Below are 19,215 nucleotides of genomic sequence, written 5' to 3' on the forward strand. Positions count from 1 at the left end.
GATCACAAGCTAAGAGTCACTGGCAGAATTGTCTCAAGGGCATGGAAATATGAACCAGTGTTTGGGGACACTGACCTGGAAGAGGAATAAATCTTTTGTGAATTTCCAAGCTCTCACACAGCCTGATTTCTTGAGATGAAGGAAAACACCTTCAAATATACCTCTAGCACTGATGATGTTACCTAGTTGGGTCATGAAATGTCTGTAGGAAAACAATTACCCTGTTTCCCCCCAAAAGATGACCAAACCCTGAAATGAAGTCCTAGCTTGATTTTTACACATGTGCCCCATATAAGCCCTACCCCCAAAATAAGCCCTAATTAAGATCCTGCCCACTTTAGAGTGGACGGGTAAAAATTAAGCTAGGATGGGGATGTGGGGAGTGGAGCTGCTTACCTTTGGACAGTTGTAGCCAGGCCTCGCACACCATTTCTTCTGCAGCCGGCAAGGCTGGTAAGGGCTTTCCTCAAGGCCTCTATAGCCGATAACAAATCTCTGGATCGATCTGGAGTTCTGTTATCGGCTGCAGAGGCCTTCAGGAAAGCCTTGCCAGCTGCAGAAGAAGAAGTTCCTGAAGGCCTCTGACAGCGAAAAGGAGGCCAGGAGCGATATGCGCAAGTGAGGTTAGTCAGTGGATGACATCCCCCAAAATAAGACCTGGTGACTTTTTTTCGTAGCAAAAAAATATAAGACAGGGTCTGATTTTTGGGGAAACATGGTAATTCAAGACAGCACAAAGAACCCAATAGTTCACTAATCTCTGTGATTTAAGAAGGAGAAATCTATTTATAGCTCAAGGTGTATGACAGACACTTGAAAAGATGTTCACCTAGATTACGTATTCAACTTGGGTTGAGGGCATTAATGGCACATCTTCTAAAAGCAAAATGAGCTATCTGATTTGAAGGATGAAGTTAAGTGTGAGATTTAGGAAAGTAGGCTAAACTGGGAGATTCAGCAAGACTTTGGAAGATGTCTATGGAGATTCTCAGGCATCCAGGTCATGGTTATTCCAAAGGTATTCTTCAAAAGGCAACTGGACTTTCTTTTTCCTTGAAAACATTTTGCTTCTTCAGTTCTGACCGACTGGTGGAGAATGGAATGATTTATATCCTTTCAGTCCTCTGGACATTAGCACTCCTTCTGAGAGTCGTTGAGGCCACTTGGAGGTTTATTGTGCCCTCGGGGTCACTTGAATAGTGTAAATAGGTGTGTGTTGTGGTTCTTGGGCAGCAGGTGCAGACGGCTGAGGTCTCGGAGAACGAGGACTCAGATGAGGGGCCTGTGTGTGATGCAAGGATGGGGCCAGGACCATCAGGGAGTGGAATGCTGCCTTTCGAGATTGTGGAGGCTGGCAGCAGTGATGAAGAGGAACCCAAGGGGCCTGTGCCCAGTGTGCATGCGTGCAGGCCTGCTCGAAGGAAAGAGCATCTGCAGTAGCACAGGTAACTCGGGAGTAAGGCTGAAAGGTAATGACCCCTCCTTTAAGAGATAAACGCCAGCTGAGAAACCAGAGTTTTTTGCAGGAAGCAAAGAAGTTTTTGCACTCAAGCCTTGTGGAAGTTCGGACTATCTTGGTCTGTGTTTGAAGTCTTTTTGTTTGGAATATTTCTTGGCAATTTTATCTAGTGTTCTTGGCAACCTTGCACAACCTTGGCAAGGCTCTTTCTTATCAGAGCTAATTGGTTTGAAGCAGCCTTTTACCCATGAAGGAACGGGATTCGTAAAGAAATATTAAAAGGTTACCTTTGTCTCGTGTTTGCTTCCTTGGAACCAGGTTTGGGTCAGAACAGTGTGATATGACACCACCTATATCTACAACACAGTCTGTCCAGCAGTTCCAAGAAGGCTTAAGAACAGTGGCAACACAGGTCGTAAAATGGGGCAAAACTCACTTAACGTCTTACTGAGCAACAGAAATTTTGAGCTTCTCAAAATTATGCTTGCAAGTTGAGGTCTACCTGAATGGATGCTTACTGAACTCACCTTGAGGGATTGTATATCTTGTCTATATATAAATATATATGTTATAAGTAATATTACCAATGGATCGTACTTGACTACAGATTATAGTCTATAGAGTGACTAGAGGTGAAAGACTATATGGTATAACTATGAGAATAACAGTTATAATTACGGTGTAAAATAATATGTATATGCAAAAGAAATTACATTGTATAATTATGAGAAAGTGGCTACAATCAGGGTATATAAAACTATGTGTATTTAAATGAGATTTGATACAACAGTACACCTTCGTTGCAGAAATGGAAATGTGATGTATAATAAATGAAAATGTATAATAAAAAACTTTATAAAAAAGAAGAAGAAATTGCATATATTGTGCCTGAGACTATCCAACTATTTCCTTATCAGGTAGAGACAGACCTTAATTATATAGTCTCTCAAAACAGATAATAGATGGTGTTCAAGCACAAATAATCCTTTTCCTTCCTCTCATCTTGAGCTATAATTTGTGGTTTCTAATTTTCAAAACAGCCTTAGCTAGCAAAGGCAGAATCTGTATCCCCCACGAATAAAGGGATTGCTGCGGTGAGTTTAGGAATATATAGACTTTCACTTTATTTATTTAATTTTTTTTCTTCATAAACCTTTTGAATACAATGTATTGTCAGGGCACATCATTTACAGAAAATAAAGAAAGAACAAAAAGGAATATTAACACATACTAATAACAATAATCTTCATAAAAACAAAATACCACTCATGCATCATCACAAAATCTCCAGAACCGTAAAGCCTACAAACTTGAAATTTGGCATGTATGTTCCACTTGGCTTCTAGGGGCTCACTAAGAAAGGATTTTTTGAAATGATCATCAAAGCATTAGTATTTCCTATATTATTATTATTAACATGCTCTGATGCTAAGGAGTTCTACTCCCCCTCCTCACCTGAAAAGAAATTTGTTCCAAATGCAAAACACAAGCAGAGAAGACTTTCAGTTTGTTTCACAGCAGCACCAAGCAGCTTTAGTACAGAACAGTTGAGTTAAGCCACGCCCAGGCTCCTTGCTGCCTCCTTGCTCACACAGCAAATATTCTTTCAGTTTCCAAACAGCCCTCAACTCTCTCACACACTGACAGGACGCTAGCCAGATGAATATTGATGGATGCTGGTAGGCAGAGGCACAATTTTTTTTCTTATTTTCCTCCCCAAAAACTAAGCCCGACCACATAGTTTCATAGCGAAGCATGGGTAAAAAATGGGTAAAAAGTAAAAAAATAAAAATCGGTGTTACTAGAATGATATAAGCTTGTGAAAAGAAACAAATGTGAGTAATACTATTTTATTTGTATCAAAATGTATGACATTCAGAAGGGCTACACTGTTCATGCATTGATACGTTTGTAGAAAATAAAAAAATAAAAAAGGTATATTATTACTTAAAATTATATAAGCTTGTTAAATGAAACAGATGAGTTAATATTATCTCAAAATATTAATATTAATATCTCAAAATGCAGGACACTTAGGTGTTACACTGTTCACGCATTGATAAGTTTGTAGAAAATAAAAAAATAAAAAAGGTGTATTATTGCTAGAATGATATAAGCTTGTGAAAAGAAACAAATGTGAGTAATACTATTTTATTTGTATCAAAATGTATGACATTCAGAAGGGCTACACTGTTCATGCATTGATAAGTTTGTAGAAAATAAAAAAATAAAAAGGTGTATTATTACTTAGAATTGTATAAGCTTGTTAAATGAAACAGATGAGTTAATATTATCTCAAAATATTAATATTAATATCTCAAAATGCAGGACACTTAGGTGTTACACTGTTCACGCATTGATAAGTTTGTAGAAAATAAAAAAATAAAAATAGGTGTATTATTGCTAGAATGATATAAGCTTGTGAAAGGAAACAAATGTGACTAATACTATTTTATTTGTATCAAAATGTAGATCAGGGATGTCCAACCTTGGCAACTTTAAGCCTGGAGGACTTCAACTCCCAGAATTCCCAGCCACCTGGCTGGGGAATTCTGGGAGTTGAAGTCCTCCAGGCTTAAAGTTGCCAAGGCTGGACACCCCTGATGTAGATGCTACACTATTCATGCATTGATATGTTTGTCAAAAGTAAAAAAATAAAAAAAACTTGAGGAAAAAAAGAAAGAAAATTTGCTTTTGAGCAACCTGGAAGGCAGACCCAGCGACCCTTCCCCAACCTGCCCAAAGATCCCCCTTCTCGGCCCCCCAAAAGCCCCCCAAAAGCGCGCCGAGCAACTCTAGCCAAACTTTCCCTCCCTCCTCGCCCGTCAACGGGGCGCCCGCGGGCTTCTCCGCCCCCACCCTCCGTGGGCGGGCCGCCGAGCATGCTCAGTCGGGCTCCAACCCGGGGAACGCTTCTGACCGGGTGGGGCGGGGCCGGTGGGAGGAGCCTCTTCGGGGCTGGGAGGGGGAAATGTTGCGGGGATTTTTGCATTCCTCCCCCCCCACCCGCCCGGGCTCGAAGAAGGGAAGATCGGAGTGATGCCTCCCGCCGGAACGACCGCTGTGACCGCTGTGACAGCTTACCACGTCCGGCCTCTCGGTGGGTCTTGGGGGGCTCTCCAGCCCTTTTCGGGTGGGGGTGTCCGCGGGAAATGGGACACCCAATTTTTGGGGGTCTTTCTTCCCCCCAAATCCATTTGCCACCTGGGTGGGAAACTTTGCCAAGTCTTTGGCTGGCCCTGCCCCATTTGGTCTTTAAGGGGAGAGAGAGAGAGAAATCAAGAACCCCCTCCACCCCGATTTCTTCCCTCTCGTTCCTCCCCCCACAACCCTGAGGCCGGGGTGTGTGGGTGGGATGGATCCCCTCTCCCCGATTGGATCTCCCTGCCTTCCAAGCCTCCCCAAAAGTTGGGGGGATTCGCGTGGCCGGCCAGGGTCCTTGGTGGTGGGGGGTCACCCCAGGACTTGCTTTGCAAAGATGCCCGCCCGGTTTCGACCGAGTTTCTTTTTTGGTGGTGGGGTTTGATGCCTAATCGGGGCAGAAACGCCCTGGTGAATTTCCCGCGGTTCCGTTCCTTTCCTTTTCCTTCCTTCCTTTCTGTTTCCTTTCCTTTCTTTCTCTTTCCTTCTGTTTCCTTTCCGTTCCTTTCTTTCTCTTTCCTTTTCTTTTCCTAATTTCTGCTTCCTTTCCTTCTGTTTCCTTGAGTTTCCTTTCCTTCTGTTTCCTTTCCGTTCCTTTCTTTCTCTTTCCTTTCTTTCTCTTTCCTTCTGTTTCCTTTCCGTTCCTTTCTTTCTTTTCCTTTCCTTTTCTTTTCCTAATTTCTGTTCCCTTTCCTTCTGTTTCCTTTCCGTTCCTTTCTTTCTCTTTCCTTTTCTTTTCCTAATTTCTGTTTCCTTTTCTTCTGTTTCCTTTCCTTTCCTTGAGTTTCCTTTCCTTCTCTTCTGTTTCCTTTCCTTCTGTTACTTTCCCTTCCTTTTCCTTTCCCATCCCCCCACTTTTCCCTCTTTCCTTTCCTTCCCCCCCTTACATAAAGGGCAAAGCAAAGTTTTGCAGCTGTTGGTCCTCTCACGTGATTAAGGAATCACTCCTGGGAGTTTATTTGAATAGTTGAATATTCGGAGCCTGAGTTGCAAGTGTAGTAGGATTGCCTGGCTGATTGGTAGAGAGTAGTGCAAATGACAGGAATGTTCACAAGGCTCACCCCACCCCCCCCTTCCAAAGGCCTGTCCTTCACTTAGGTGAGTTGTGATTTCAGGTAGGTACAAATCTTTAACAGTTGGTTGCAAGTTGCTTTCATCCTGAAACGGGCCTTGAGTTTCTGTTTTTCTGGTTCCTTTTCCCTTTCCTAGCAAGAAAAAGAAAAACAACCCACAATTTTTAACACGCCTTTACAATTTGTCCGATTCTACTGCTCATGTTTTGAGAAAAGGAGAAGAGTCCAGAATTAAAAATGACAAGAGTTGGAAGGGACCTTGGAGGTCCTCTAGTCAGACCCACTGCCCTGTTCGGGCAGGAAACCCTATACCTGTGATGGCGAACCTATGGCATGGAGAGCCATCTCTGCCAGCACGCGAGCCATCGCCCCAGCTCAGTTCCATTGCGCATGCGTGCGCTCGTCTCCTGCCAGCCAGCTAATTGTCGGGTATCAGCTGTGCATGTGGGGCATTTTGGTACCCAGACGGAGCATAGGCCACTGCTTATAATGCTCTCAAGTCTATCCCTAGGAAGCTATAGTCTTAGTATAGATAATGGATATAGTGATAGTAATAAATAGTAACAATATAGTAATAGCAATAAATAGTCTAGTAAATTAACAGTGATAAATAGTAATAGCAATAGTAATAAACAGTAATAGTAATAGTAATAGACAGTAATAGTATAGTATATCAATAATATAGTAATAAATAGTAATAGCATAGTGTAGCAATGGTATAATGTAGTAATTTAGTAATAGTATAGGTAATAGATATAGTGGTAGTAATAAATAGTAATAGCAATAGTAATAAACAGTAATAGTATAGTAATAGAATAGTATATCAATAATATAGTAATAAATAGTAATAGCATAGTGTAGCAATAGTATAGTGTAGTAATTTAGTAATAGTATAGGTAATAGGTATAGTGATAGTAATAAACAGTAATAGTAATAGTAGTAAACAGTAATAGTATAGTATATCAATAATATAGTAATAAATAGTAATAGCATAGTGTAGCAATAGTATAGTGTAGTAATTTAGTAATAGTATAGGTAATAGGTATAGTGATAGTAATAAATAGTAATAGCATAAAATAGCAATAGTATCGTATAGTAATTTATTCATAGTATAGTAATAGTGATAAATAATAGCATAGTATAGGAATAGTATAGTATATTAATAGTAATAGTATAGTATAGTTATAGTATATACTATAGTGATATAGTAATGCTATAGTATAGTAATATAATATAGTATAATATAATTAATATAATATGTAATATGTAATAATAATTTGATTGTTTGAAATATACCCAGCAGGAATCAGAATGCATCTCAAACAGTTACATGCACAGTTCCATCTCATGCAATAGCTTGTAATTGCTGCTAATTAACCTACTTTTGTTTAGGAATTTTCTCCACCTGCATCTCACGCGGTTGCTTTGGAGTTGCACAAAAGAAAGATTAAATGGTGGCTGGAAGCAATATGCTTTTGTGTTCTTAACACAACCTTGCAATGTCGGGAGTTATTTAAGTGAGTCAGGGCGGTAGAAATAAGGTTGGAGATTGCAGGATGAACAAGTTCTGCCAAAATTCCTCATTGTTCAAATTCTTCTACGTTGTTCACCACAATATTGAATAGTTGCATTATATTAATGGAAATGTTTTTGGATCTCTCCGAAAAGCGAGCTTCATAAAATGTTTTGGTGTGCATTTGGAATGATTGAAGAAAGTTCATTCTTTGATTCATTTGGTTTATTGAAATATTTATTATTATTATTATTATTATTATTATTATTATTATTATTATTATTATTATTATTATTATTATTATTATTTTCTACTTCTGTTTCTGCATTTCTCGCTCTATGCATTCTTTTAAAATTTTGGCAGCTAGTTAATACCCTGTTCTGGAAATAGCTGTAACCTAACTGAAAACGGTCACTTTCCCTAAACATTCTTCATTTGTCTCTTTGGCTCAAGTTGAGTTCTTTTTTTAAAAAAAAGTTTTTTATTTTTTATACATCTCTTCAAGTGAGCAACGTGGTTCCAAACTACAACATTCATGCATAATCATAATTACATTTCCAACTTTCTTATCTAATTTTATATCAAATCATTATCTATTCCATTGATCTTTAAATAAATTCTCACTTCATATCTTCAATTCATTAATCCAATATGAAAAGCATTTCATCCACACATATATTTTCCACTCTTTATCCCCTATTACCGTGTTTCTCACAAAATAAGGCCGGGCGTTATTTTTTTTTTGACCCCCGAAAAAACGGCTAGGCCGTCTTATCGGGGGTGTCTTAATTCCCCCCCTTTGCATCCTCGGGCGGGTGACGACAGTTTGGATGTTGACCTTGGCATTGGTGGGGCACTTTGTATCGGGAGACCTTCCGCCACTGTTGTTTTCCCTTCTCCCCGTGCTGCCGCGGCATTTAGAGCAGGAAGGCTCGCCTGTCATCTGCGCTGGGCGCCCCAGGCGAAACTGTTTGTGCTCTGCCCGGCGCCAGGCAGGGATGGTGGCTGGGCGCTTCTCCCGGGGTGGGCCGATCCCGCGCTGCGGCCCCAGGAGATTCACCTCTCCATGAGGGGTTGGGCTGCCCTCTCAGGCAGGGGAGGCTTTGTCGTACTGGTAGTAGGGCATCGTTTTTAAAAGAATTGGCTTTGCCTTCGAAGGCGAAGGGAAGGTGGCGACAGGAGCGCCTGAAGCCGAGTGTCTCTGCCGGGCTCCGGTTGCAGGGAGGAGCCCTGGCTGGCTGCCCGTGGCTGCACCAAACACTGCGTGGCTGCGCCAAATGCCGTGGCGTTGCTCTAAATGCCGCGGCAGCACAGGGAGAAGGGAAAGCAACGGTGGTGGAAGGTCTCCTGATACGAAGTGCCCCACCAACGCCGAAGTCAATGCAGACAGCACCATATCCAGGTATGCAACAAAAGTACTTCCTAACAGCAAGCCCCCCCGCCATTCCCCTCCATTTCACATGTTTAATATAGGCCTTAATTTGGGGGGAGGGGCTTAATTTGATTTTATGCCTATAAAACATGCTGGGACTTCCTATTGGGGGAGGCCCTATTGTTGGAGAAACACGGTATTTTCATTTCCAGTTTACCACCTATTTTATTTTACATTATTATCTTCTTTTAACATTCTCGAAGCCGATGTATAATAAACAAACAAACAAAAAAAGAATAAAATAAAACTAATATATTCAGGATCCACATGGTATTTCCCCCAGGCTCAAGCTGAGTTCTGGATGGTTTGAGTTTTTTGTCATTCATTTAAAAAAAATTTCCTTTAGAGTCTTTGTCGCTTTCAAAAACAATCTTGGGAACATTGTTTTGACATACAAGAATTTATTTCGTGGCCGTTCAAAATGATAAAGAGCCCTGGAAAAGGTGACTTAATGGCCAGGGATTTCAACCGGTATAATAACTGGTTCGGTGAGCGCAACCACCCATTTTCAAGCTCTTAATACTTACCTTCTACTGCAGCCCCGGGGAGTAAAACAGCTGAGGCGTGGCAATTGGTGCAAATCAGCTCAGCTGCAAAACACAGAAATAAAGGAGAGACTAGGGCCGTGATGGTGAACCTATGGCATGTGTGCTGGAAGTGGCATGCAGAGCCACTTCTACTGGCATGCAAGAGCTCGCCCAGAAGAGCCCCACTGTGCATGCATGCATACCGCCGCCCGCTGATTGTCAGGTATCTGGCGTGCATACGCCGGGGTGCAGGGATGCATGGGAGATGCACGCGCATGCACAGAGATGCGTGGCATGCGGGGGCATCATGCATGCATGGGCACATGGAGGGATTGTGTGCACATGCTCAGGGGGTGTGGGGCCTCCCACATGCATTGCCTTCTGGGTGCTGGTGCACGAGTGCGAGCTTGCGCGCATTTTTTGGCACGGGAGCCCAAAAAGGTTAGCTACCACTGGACTAGGGCAGGGGTGAATGGGCGGGGCCAAATGATCACCAGAACTACCAGTTCACCTAAACCAGTCCGAACCACTGAATCCCACCCCTGCTTACGGCCATTTTTCTCACGACGGTTGCAACATCCCTGTGGTCATGTGATCAAAATTTGGACGCTTGGCAACTGACTCATACTTAGACAGTTGTGGTGTCTCCGGGGTTATCCCCTTTTGCGACCTTCTGAAAAGCAAAGTCAAAGGGGAAGCCAGGTTCACTTGATATTATCAATTTACCACCTGCAGTAATTCACTAAACAGTGGTGTCAAGGAAGGTTGAAAAATGGGGCAAAGCCCACTGAACAAATGCCTCACTTAGCAACATACATTTTTGGGCTTGGTTGTGGATTGCTGGTACTTGCTCTGAATTTGGAGGCAACAAGTACATATTTCCACAGGAATTACATAAGTGCAGTCCCATGAAAAGTATTTTATTTTCTTATAGAACATCGAATAATAGTGAAGGAAGTGACTTTGCTAGTCTTCTACTCCTGTAGTAACTCCATACAGTTTCTCACTTCAAAATTAAAAAAAGAAAGATAATGTCCTTTAGCCTGTCCAGTTCTTGCTTAAAATTCAAAATCCTATTTTTTCTTTCTTTCTTCACTTTTCCACAATGCACTCATTTGCCAGTTGAAACCCAAATAATAATTAAATGGAAACTGTTTGCCATTCCGTTGGCAAAAGGGGGATTTGAAATCCAAGAGATTGAGTAAATGTTAAACCTCCAAGAGTTAAATCTCTAGGATGGCCTTGAGTCAGTTGGATTGAGATGGTCAGCTGTAGAAAATGAATGAATGAATGAATGAATGAATGAATGGAAAGCAAGAAGGAAGGAAAGAAAAAAAGAAAGAAAAAAAGAAAGAAGGAAGGGAAAGAAAGAAAGAAAGAAGAAAGAAAGAAAGAAAGAAAGAAAGAAAGAAAGAAAGAAAGAAGAAAGAAAGAAAGAAAGAAAGAAAGAAAGAAAGAAAGAAAGAAAGAAAGGGCAATAAATCTAGAGGTCAGTTTCCAGAAATCAAACTTTAAAAGGAGGGAATAACAATGGGTTTTTTTTTCTTACAGATAAATAAACCTAAGTGATAAATGACACAGGTCATAAAAAAATAAATAAATGAAAGATAATTTGAGGAGTTCTCACAGAGGAATTGGCTTACTCTCCAAAGCATCTGAGGGCAGTACAAGAAGTAATGGATGGCCCAAAGGTGTTTTTTCAGGAGGCCACTGGACTTCCTTGTTTGTTCTTTGAAGATGTTTTGCTTCTCATCCAAGAAGCTTCTTGAGCCCTGACTGGATGTGGTAGGGAATGGAAGGATTTATATTCCTTGCAGTCATCTGGTCATTTGCATTCTTTCATTTGCATTCTCATTGAGGCCACTTGGAGGTTTATCTGTGTCCTCAGGGTCACCTGAGTAGTACAAATGGGTGTGGAGCCTTCTTGGAACTGCAGAAAGAAGGCTCCACACCCATTTGCACTATTCAGGTGACCCTGAGGACACAGATAAATCTCCAAGTGGCCTCAACGGCCCTCTAAAAGGATGCAAATGACCAGCTGTCTGCAAGGATTATAAATCCTTCTATTCCCTACCACATCCAGTCAGAGCTGAAGAAGCTTGTTGGATTAGAAGTGAAACGTCTTCAAAGAACAAACAAGAAACTCCAGTTGCCTCCTGAAAAAACACCTGTGGGACAGCCATGATAACGACTGAGAATCTCCACAGATTTAAGTAATGGATGGAAGATGATTAAGGGCAGAACAGTGATGGCGAACCTTTTTGTTGTGGTGTGCCAAAAGTGTGCGCGCGCGTACGCGCATACTGGCATCCAAAATGCAATGCGCCTTGCCCCCCATGCACATGCAATACCCCCCGCCCCCTTACCTGCAGTGCACATGTGTGTACCTCCCGGCTGATTTTCGGCCCATTTGAGGCCTTTTTTGGCCTCCCAGAGGCTCGAGGGAAGCCTCTGCAGCCTTTGGAGGCCGAAAAATGGGCCTGTTTGAGGCCTCCAAATACCGGAAGTGACATAACTGGAAGTACCAGAAGTGACAATACGGGCCTGTTTTTCGGCCTCCAAAGGCTGCAGAGGCTTCCTCAAGCTCTGGGAGGCCGAAAAAGGCCTCAAACGGGTCGAAAACCAGCTGGGAGGTGCGTGCATGCACAGTGCAGGTAAGTTTGGCTGGGGCTCGCATTCCCGCACAAATGGCTCTGCATGCCAACTTCCAAGGTTTCTTCCAACTCTGTAATTCTCTGTTCTTCAAAGTGTGCAGAGAAGAGAGTATCAAAGTTGATTAGGGTTCTGGAGATTAAACCATAAGAAGAATGATAGAGGGGTGTAGGGGAAGGAAGGAAGGAAGGAAGGTAGGAAGGAATAGAATTACATTCTATGTAATTAGGAAGCTCCAGTCCTGTGTGAGCATTGAATTGTTTCTTTTTATAGGGGTAGCATTCAGTTTTTCGAGATTCGGTTTGTTTTGGATATTAAGGACAGGAATCAAAATAAGGAAACTTAAATTCCTGCCTTTACTTTTGGAATTGTCAAAGCCAACTGGATGATTTTCACTCTCTTGGCCTAGAAAAATGGTATTCAGTCTGCATTTTTTCCCTATTTACATAGGAAAGCAGGACACAAATGATTAGTAAATCATATTTGCTGCCACACAAAGTATGAAGAATATTATTGTCTTTTATTCAACTAGGGGGCATAATAAACGTATATGTGCTTGTTTTTTTAATGCATCTTTTTTAAATGTCACGTTTGTTTTTGGTTGTTGGTTCCTGGTTTTTTGGAAGTTTTGTATTTTAACTTTTTATTGAACAAAATATAAATGACACTAAAAAAGAGAATATTACTGTATTTTATAGCTTAAATCTTTGGTTTAAGGAAATTGACTAATGATGGGTGGATGATGGATTCCGATGACACATTTTCTGATTCCCCTTGTAGGAGTTGGGTGTTTGTTCATAACTCGCTTTTATTTTTCCTACACAGGAAATAGTATACCATGTGACACTTATTTAAAAGACAACTTCCTTTTTTATTTACACTGTTTCATTTTCTTCCTCTATTTTTTCTTCCTGGGTACCCTTTGTATTTTGCTTTCCCAAAAGAAAAATTGAGAAAAGAGATTCATTTTGCGTTTAAAAAGCATTTAAAAGAAAATACATGTGTTAGGAGGAGTTTTTGTGCAGTTCTGGAACGATTTAAAGTGGTTTTAATGATGAAGTCGTGATTTTTTAAAAAAGTTAATCTGTTCTGTAGAATTTTGTTCGGATAATGTCTGACTAACATTAAATGCAATCTCTTACCAAAAAAAAACAGCAAAGGTGTTTTTTCAAAAGGCAACTGGACTTTTTTTTCTCTTCCCTCTGAAGACGTTTCGCTTCTCATCCAAGAAGCTTCTTCACTTCTGAAGAAAAACTGAAGAAATTCTTCAGTTGGAACTGAAGAAGCTTCTTGGATGAAAAGTGAAATGTGTTCAAGGAAAAAGAAAGTCCAGTTGCCTTTTGAAAAAAGCACTTTTGGGACAACATGACCTGGATGACTGAGAATCTCCATAAATAATCTTGCATTGATTCAGAATTTTATTCCGAGTCAGGATGATGCAGATATTCTGGAAATGCAGAAGACTATTTATAGCAGCCGGCCTTGTAAAAAGTTGGTGACTTTTATTTTTTATTTGTGTATTGTTCTTTTCCAAGCTAGGAAGAGGGATTTGAAATTCAGCATGCCATGCATAACTCTTTAACAAAGGATGTGAGGACACATTCATTCTCTTTAAAAATTATAATTCAGAATTTGACCGACCAAATGAAGTTAGGATAACTGGGGAAACGATTTGCACTAATTGTCACTGAGCCATATTTTACAGTTTAGGAAAAGTAAATCTTGGGTAATGTCTGGGGTTTTTTTGGGGGGCAATAAAGAGTTGCTAAGAATTGGACTAAATGGCCAAGACAATCATTTTAAGATGGAAAAGCGAATTACCCAAAGGAGGGATAAAGGGAAGGAGACAGAATTCAGATTGCGGAGGGTAGAAAACATGAATCTAAGACAGACAGTTTCGTATAATGGTTAAGGAGCTGACTTAGAAATAGGGAGACTGTGAGTTCTAGTCCTGCCTTGGGCATGAAAGTTGGCTGGGTGACTTGGGGCCAATCACCAGGAGACTGAGAATTGTAGTCCTGAATTAGGCATGAAAGTTTACTGGATGACTTTGGGCCAGGAGACTGAGAATTGTAGTCCTGCCTTAGGCATGAAAGTTGGCTGGAGCCTGGGTGACTTTGGGCCAATCACCAGGAGACGGTGAGTTCTAGTCCCTCCTTAGGCACAAAACCCAGCTGTATGACTTTGGACCAGATAGTCCAACTCATCTGACAAGGTTTTCGGGAAAATAGAATGAGGAAGCAGCATTAGTACGGTTATTGCCTGGAGTTACTTATTAAGCAATAAATGTGAGATAAAAATCAAAAAAATAGCCGTTGGGAAGTTAGGGAGAGGTTTGAAGGACTAGATTGTTGGAAGAAATATCCTTCTGATTCAGTTCCAAGTGGGGAAAAAGACACTGGATTCCTGGAAGTTGCTTGGAAAGAAGGTTTAATGGTGGACAGCACCACATGCCTTGGAGCTCCTGAGCGAAAAGGGAGGAGATGCTTAGAGTCCCTGGGTTTTATACCCTCTCTGGCTTTGACCTTCCTGGTATCCTGATTGGATGCTGTCAGGGGTCATAGCTAGCTTTGTAGGTTGTATGTGTGCTAAGTTTGGTTGAGTCCTGCTGGGTGATGTAATTCCCAGGTGCCATGTGGTGAGATGGGTAATCTTATCTTGTCCTGAGGGCCATGTCTTAATCCCATCGCCCTGGAGCTGAAGGGGGGAGGGGCAGGGAGCTGCAGGAAGCTGCTTTGTCTTTAAAACATGTTTCTCCTTTTGTCACCCAGGGAAATATAATATTCTGCCTTTTTTATATTTCCTAGAATATTTCATTCTTCTTGGAGAGGGGTAGGTGCTAACTTTCTACACAGGATGGGATTCAAATTTCTTAACCAGTTCTGTGGGTGTGGCCTAATTTGTGGGTGTGGCTTGGTGGTCATGTGACTGGCTAGGCATGGCTTGTATGTAAATATTATAACTATTTATTTAAATATGGATTTTTTTTTAATAAAAAAGCACCTTTTACCGAAAATCAGGCAAAGCAGGCAGGCAGATTGAATTGCTCACAGAATCACAGATTCATCCAGAGATCTACCATTCTGCAATCTGCTACCTCAGTTTGTCACATAAAATTTGTTAGCAAGCAAACTCACAGAATTAACTCACAACATACCATGTATGCAAATATTGATTATTATTTTTTTTATTAAAAAAGAGCAACTTTTACCCAAAATCAGGCAAAGCAGGCAGGCAGATTGAGTTGCTCACAGAAGCACAGATTCATTTAGAGATCTATGATTCTGCAATCTGCTACCTGAGTCTGCACTGAAAAATAGAAGCTTCAGTCCTAAGGAAGGTTCAGCTCTGCTTTTAGATTAGCTAGAAAGCAAGAAATCCAACAATTTCCTGCTTTCTAGCTAATCTAAATCGCCCGGCACAGCAGAACAGATGATGCTCAGGGGGAAAAAAAAGGAAAAATAGCAACTTACCAAACGTAGGCAAGTTGAATGGCGCGCATGCCAGGTAAGGAGTGAGTGGACAGGGAGGGGAGGGGCTAGCCAATGGCGCGATTTGCCGGTTCTCCAAACTGGACAGAATCATAACAACTGGTTCTATAGAACCAGTCCGACCAGGTACAATCCCACCCCTGTTTCTACAGGATCTAAGAGTAGAGAAAAATGAATGTCTGTATTTCTGTAGCATTTAGGGGTGCAGTAGAAATGAATGGCTACAGAGGTTTCCTGAGTAGGGGTGGAGGAGCTAGGAAAGGAACTTGAAAGATGAAAACAAGATGACAAATAACCATGAAAAAATAACTGAAAACATATAGATTGTAAACCTGAATTTTATCTATCTATCTATCTATATATAAAAGCGAAATACCACTCGTGCATCATCACAAAATCTCCAGAATCGTAAAGCTTACAAACTTGAAATTTGGCACCGATGTTCCTCTTGGCTTCAAGGTGCTCACTAAGAAAGGATTTTTCGAAATGACCATCAGAGGAGTATTATTCCCTATATTATCATTATTCTTATTCTTATTCTTATTCTTATTCTTATTCTTATTATTATCACGCTCGGATGCTAAGGAGTTCTACTCCCCCTCCCCACCTAGAAAGAAATCTGTTCCAAATGCAAAACACAAGCAGAGGAGAGGAGTTTCAGTTTCAGTTTTAGTTTCATAGCACCAAGCAGCTTTAGTACAGAACAGTTGAGCTAAGCCATGCCCAGGCTCCTTGCTGTCTCCTTGCTCACACAGCAAATACAGTTTCAGTTTCCTCAACTCTCTCACACACTGACAAGGACGCTAGCCAGATGAATAACGATGGATGCTGGTAGGCAGAGGCAGAATGTTTCCCTCCTTATTTTCCTCCCCCAAAACTAAGCCCGACCACATAGTTTCATAGCAAAGCATGGGTATCGAGCTATCGTGTTTCTCACAAAATAAGGCCAGGCCTTATTTTTTTTTGACCCGCCAAAAAACGGCTAGGCCATCTTTTTGGGGGTGACTTAATTCCCCTCCCTTGCATCCTCGGGCGGGCGGCGACCGCTTGGATGTTGACCTCAGCGTTGGTGGGGCACTTCGTATCAGGAAACCTTCCGCCACTGTTGCTTTCCCTTCTCCCCGTGCTGCCACGGCGTTTAGAGCAACCACGCGCGGCCAGCTAGGGCTCCTCCCTGCAACCGGAGCCCAGTGGAGACACTCGGCTTCAGGCGCTCCTATCGCCACCTTCCCTTCACCTTCGAAGGCAAAGCCAATTCTTTTAAAAATGACTCCCTACTACCGGGTCATGTGTGTGATTCACTAGTCACCTAGTTACTATCTTTGAAAACATTTGTGGAATGCAGTTTTGGTTTGCAAGCTGCCGCACTGCCCCCCTCCCTTTCTGTTGGCAACTCTAAAAAGACCATAGAAATATTTTGTGAGTTGACATCACAGTGGCGAGAAAAGGTCATAAAAAGCGGCAAAATTCTCTTTAACAAAATGTTTAGCTTCAAAGAGAGAAGGACAGGCTTCGGCTTCCTCCCTCCCTTCTTTCATTTGTGTCCTTGATCCCCGATCCCAGCAGCATTCACCGAAGGTGAAGAAAGCCGCCATTTTTTTTAAAAAAATTCTTTGCGCCCGGTAGAGAGTGCTCCACGGCCCGGTACCGGTCCGCGGCCCGGTGGTTGGGGACCCCTGCTACATGTGACTTCAAATCAGTCCAGAGAAAGGAGGCGTTGGGTTTTGATTTTCAACCTGAGCAGCGAATTGCACTGATTCATACTGTAAAGTAGGTAACTGATTCTTTAAAAAACACACCCTTTGTAGCCTTTATGGTAATGACAAGGAAAAAAGAAAATTCCGGTTTCTCGAAACTAAAAAGCCAAAAGAAAACTTAGTGTTTCTAATGTCCATAGAGAGTCTTGTGGATTTCTAGAGGAAATACGTTTCCTGGATTTGTCCAGGTTTGAAATGTGTCCAACTTCATAGCAGAAGGTGAAAAACAATGCATTTTAACTGTTCTGATGCACGGCAGAAATAGATCTCATTTCTGGAAAGTCCAGCTTACTGGACATGATTGAAAAGACTCCAACTAAATATTTTGGGGTAAATTTTGGCTTTTGAGAGGTAGTCAGAAGTCTTCCGGAGGAGAACTTGGTTTGAAATATTTTTTTTCCTTTTCTTTTTCCTTTTCCTTTTCCTTTTCCTTTCCTTTCCTTTTTCCTTTTCCTTTTCCTTTCCTGCCCTGCCCTGCCCTGCCTTCCTTGCCTTGCCTTCCTTTCCTTCTGTTCCGTTCCCTTCCTTTCCTTTCTTTTTCTTCCCCCTTCCCCTTCCCCCTCTTCTTTCCCTTCCCTTCCTTTTGTTTCCTTTCCTTTCCTTCCCCTTTCCCCTCTTCCTTCCCTTCCCTTCCTTCCCTTTCTTCTGTTTCCTTTCCTTTTCTTCCCCCTTCCCTCTTCCTTTCCTTTCCTTTCCTTTCCTTTCCTTTCCTTTCCTTTCCTTTCCTTTCCTTTCCTTTCCTTTCCTTTCTCCTTTCTCCTCTCCTCTCCTCTCCTCTCCTCTCCTCTCCCCTTCCCTTCCCTTCCCTTCCCTTCCCTTCCCTTCCTTTTCCTTTTATGGAGGTGATCTGACATCATCTTTACTGGTGCCTGTAATCTAATTCCTTCCACTTGCTGGTTTATTTTTTTATTGGATTTTCAGTTATTAATAAAGATACTTTTTACTTTGCTTTTTTTTTTGTAAACACCATTTGGTACGGTGGTTATAATATTGGGCTCCCTGGGTGACTTTAGGCCAGTCCAACATGTATATATATCAGTATTTTTTTTTAATTTTGTTTTTTGGTGAGGGGTTGGGATAAAACGAAGGGATCTCCCCCATCTAAGTTACCTTGAGTTTTTTGGGGAAAAGGGAATAAAATGATCTGATCCCCAACCTGGCCCTGAAATCCAGGCCTTCCAAGGATTTCTCTGTTTTTGATTCAAGGTTGAACAGGAAATTAAACTTGGATTTTGCTATTTATTCTTTGCCGAAATGGAATGGTTTAGTGTAGGGCAAGGGTCTTCAAGCTTGGCAACTTTAAGACTTGCGGACTTCAACTCCCAGAATTCCTGAGCTAACATGACTGGAGGAGTAATTGTGGGAGTTGAAGTCCACAAGTCTTAAAAGCTGCCAAGTTTGAAGACCTTTGGTGTAGAGGGGTGAGGAAGCAATGGCCCTTTTATGACTTGTGGACTTGAACTCCCAGAATCCCTGAGCCACCAATAGTGGCTCAGGAATTCTGGGTGTTGAAGTTCAGAGGTCATTCATTAAATGGGCCGTGATTCCCCACTTCTGGCTTAGTGGAATAACTCTTTGGTTACACAACATTCTCCTCATCCTTATTAAAAGGAGACAATCTTAAGGTCTCTAGCCTTGAAGCCAAGACTCACAAAAATCAGAATATTTCTGCTAGGATAGCAGGCTGAAGACACACTTCCATTAACTTCTATATGATCTCTCTTCCTTCAAGCTTGGCCAAGCTAATATAGAAAATGAAATAAGAATTGTAGATAATATTGTAAAGTAAGATATGAGAATATCCCAAGAAAAATGAAATAAGTTAAGAATTAAAATTGGATAAAATAAGTTTAATGAATTTAATATTAATAAGTAACAATGTGATATGAAACTGAATAAGAAAGACTAATATGTTACTATGGTCATGTTTATATTGAAATGTAAAAACCTGGAACCACACTGCTTGCCCAAAAGAGAGGTGTTTTTTTATTTTTATTTTATTAAAAATGAAAGAAGGAATTGAATAATGAAACTATCATGTATACTTAAATAATATGGTGATTGGCATTAGAATAATGTATTGGAATATTGAATGATGAAATAATGAAAGATTGCAATTTAATACAAATATGTGTATTAACATTAGAGATATGATTAACGTTATTATCTT

At 41.2% G+C, this 19,215-nt stretch overlaps 1 protein-coding gene and 1 long non-coding RNA gene across 5 annotated transcripts in view; both read left to right on the forward strand.

Moving 5' to 3' along the window:
• Window positions 1-555: 555 nt before the first annotated feature.
• Window positions 556-19,215, forward strand: part of LOC148130748 (uncharacterized) — a 30,662-nt gene continuing 12,002 nt past the window's right edge. The window contains exon 1 of the long non-coding RNA XR_015749573.1: window positions 556-623. This is a non-coding gene — a long non-coding RNA (uncharacterized LOC148130748). The remainder of the gene's footprint in view (window positions 624-19,215) is intronic.
• Window positions 4,406-19,215, forward strand: part of RELL1 (RELT like 1) — a 28,126-nt gene continuing 13,316 nt past the window's right edge. Inside the window, exon 1 of one of the 4 annotated variants that reach the window (XM_087965837.1) lies at window positions 4,406-4,559. In XM_087965837.1, coding sequence (XP_087821963.1) covers window positions 4,499-4,559 — 61 coding nt within the window. In that variant the 5' untranslated portion in view covers window positions 4,406-4,498. The remainder of the gene's footprint in view (window positions 4,560-19,215) is intronic. The other 3 variants (XM_087965835.1, XM_087965836.1, XM_087965838.1) reach the window with 3 other exon arrangements.

Source organism: Notechis scutatus, chromosome 4, assembly GCF_049901735.1.
Source record: "Notechis scutatus isolate UNSWTSFEM ecotype Mainland chromosome 4, rNotScu1.2, whole genome shotgun sequence".
Classification (NCBI taxonomy): domain Eukaryota; kingdom Metazoa; phylum Chordata; class Lepidosauria; order Squamata; family Elapidae; genus Notechis; species Notechis scutatus.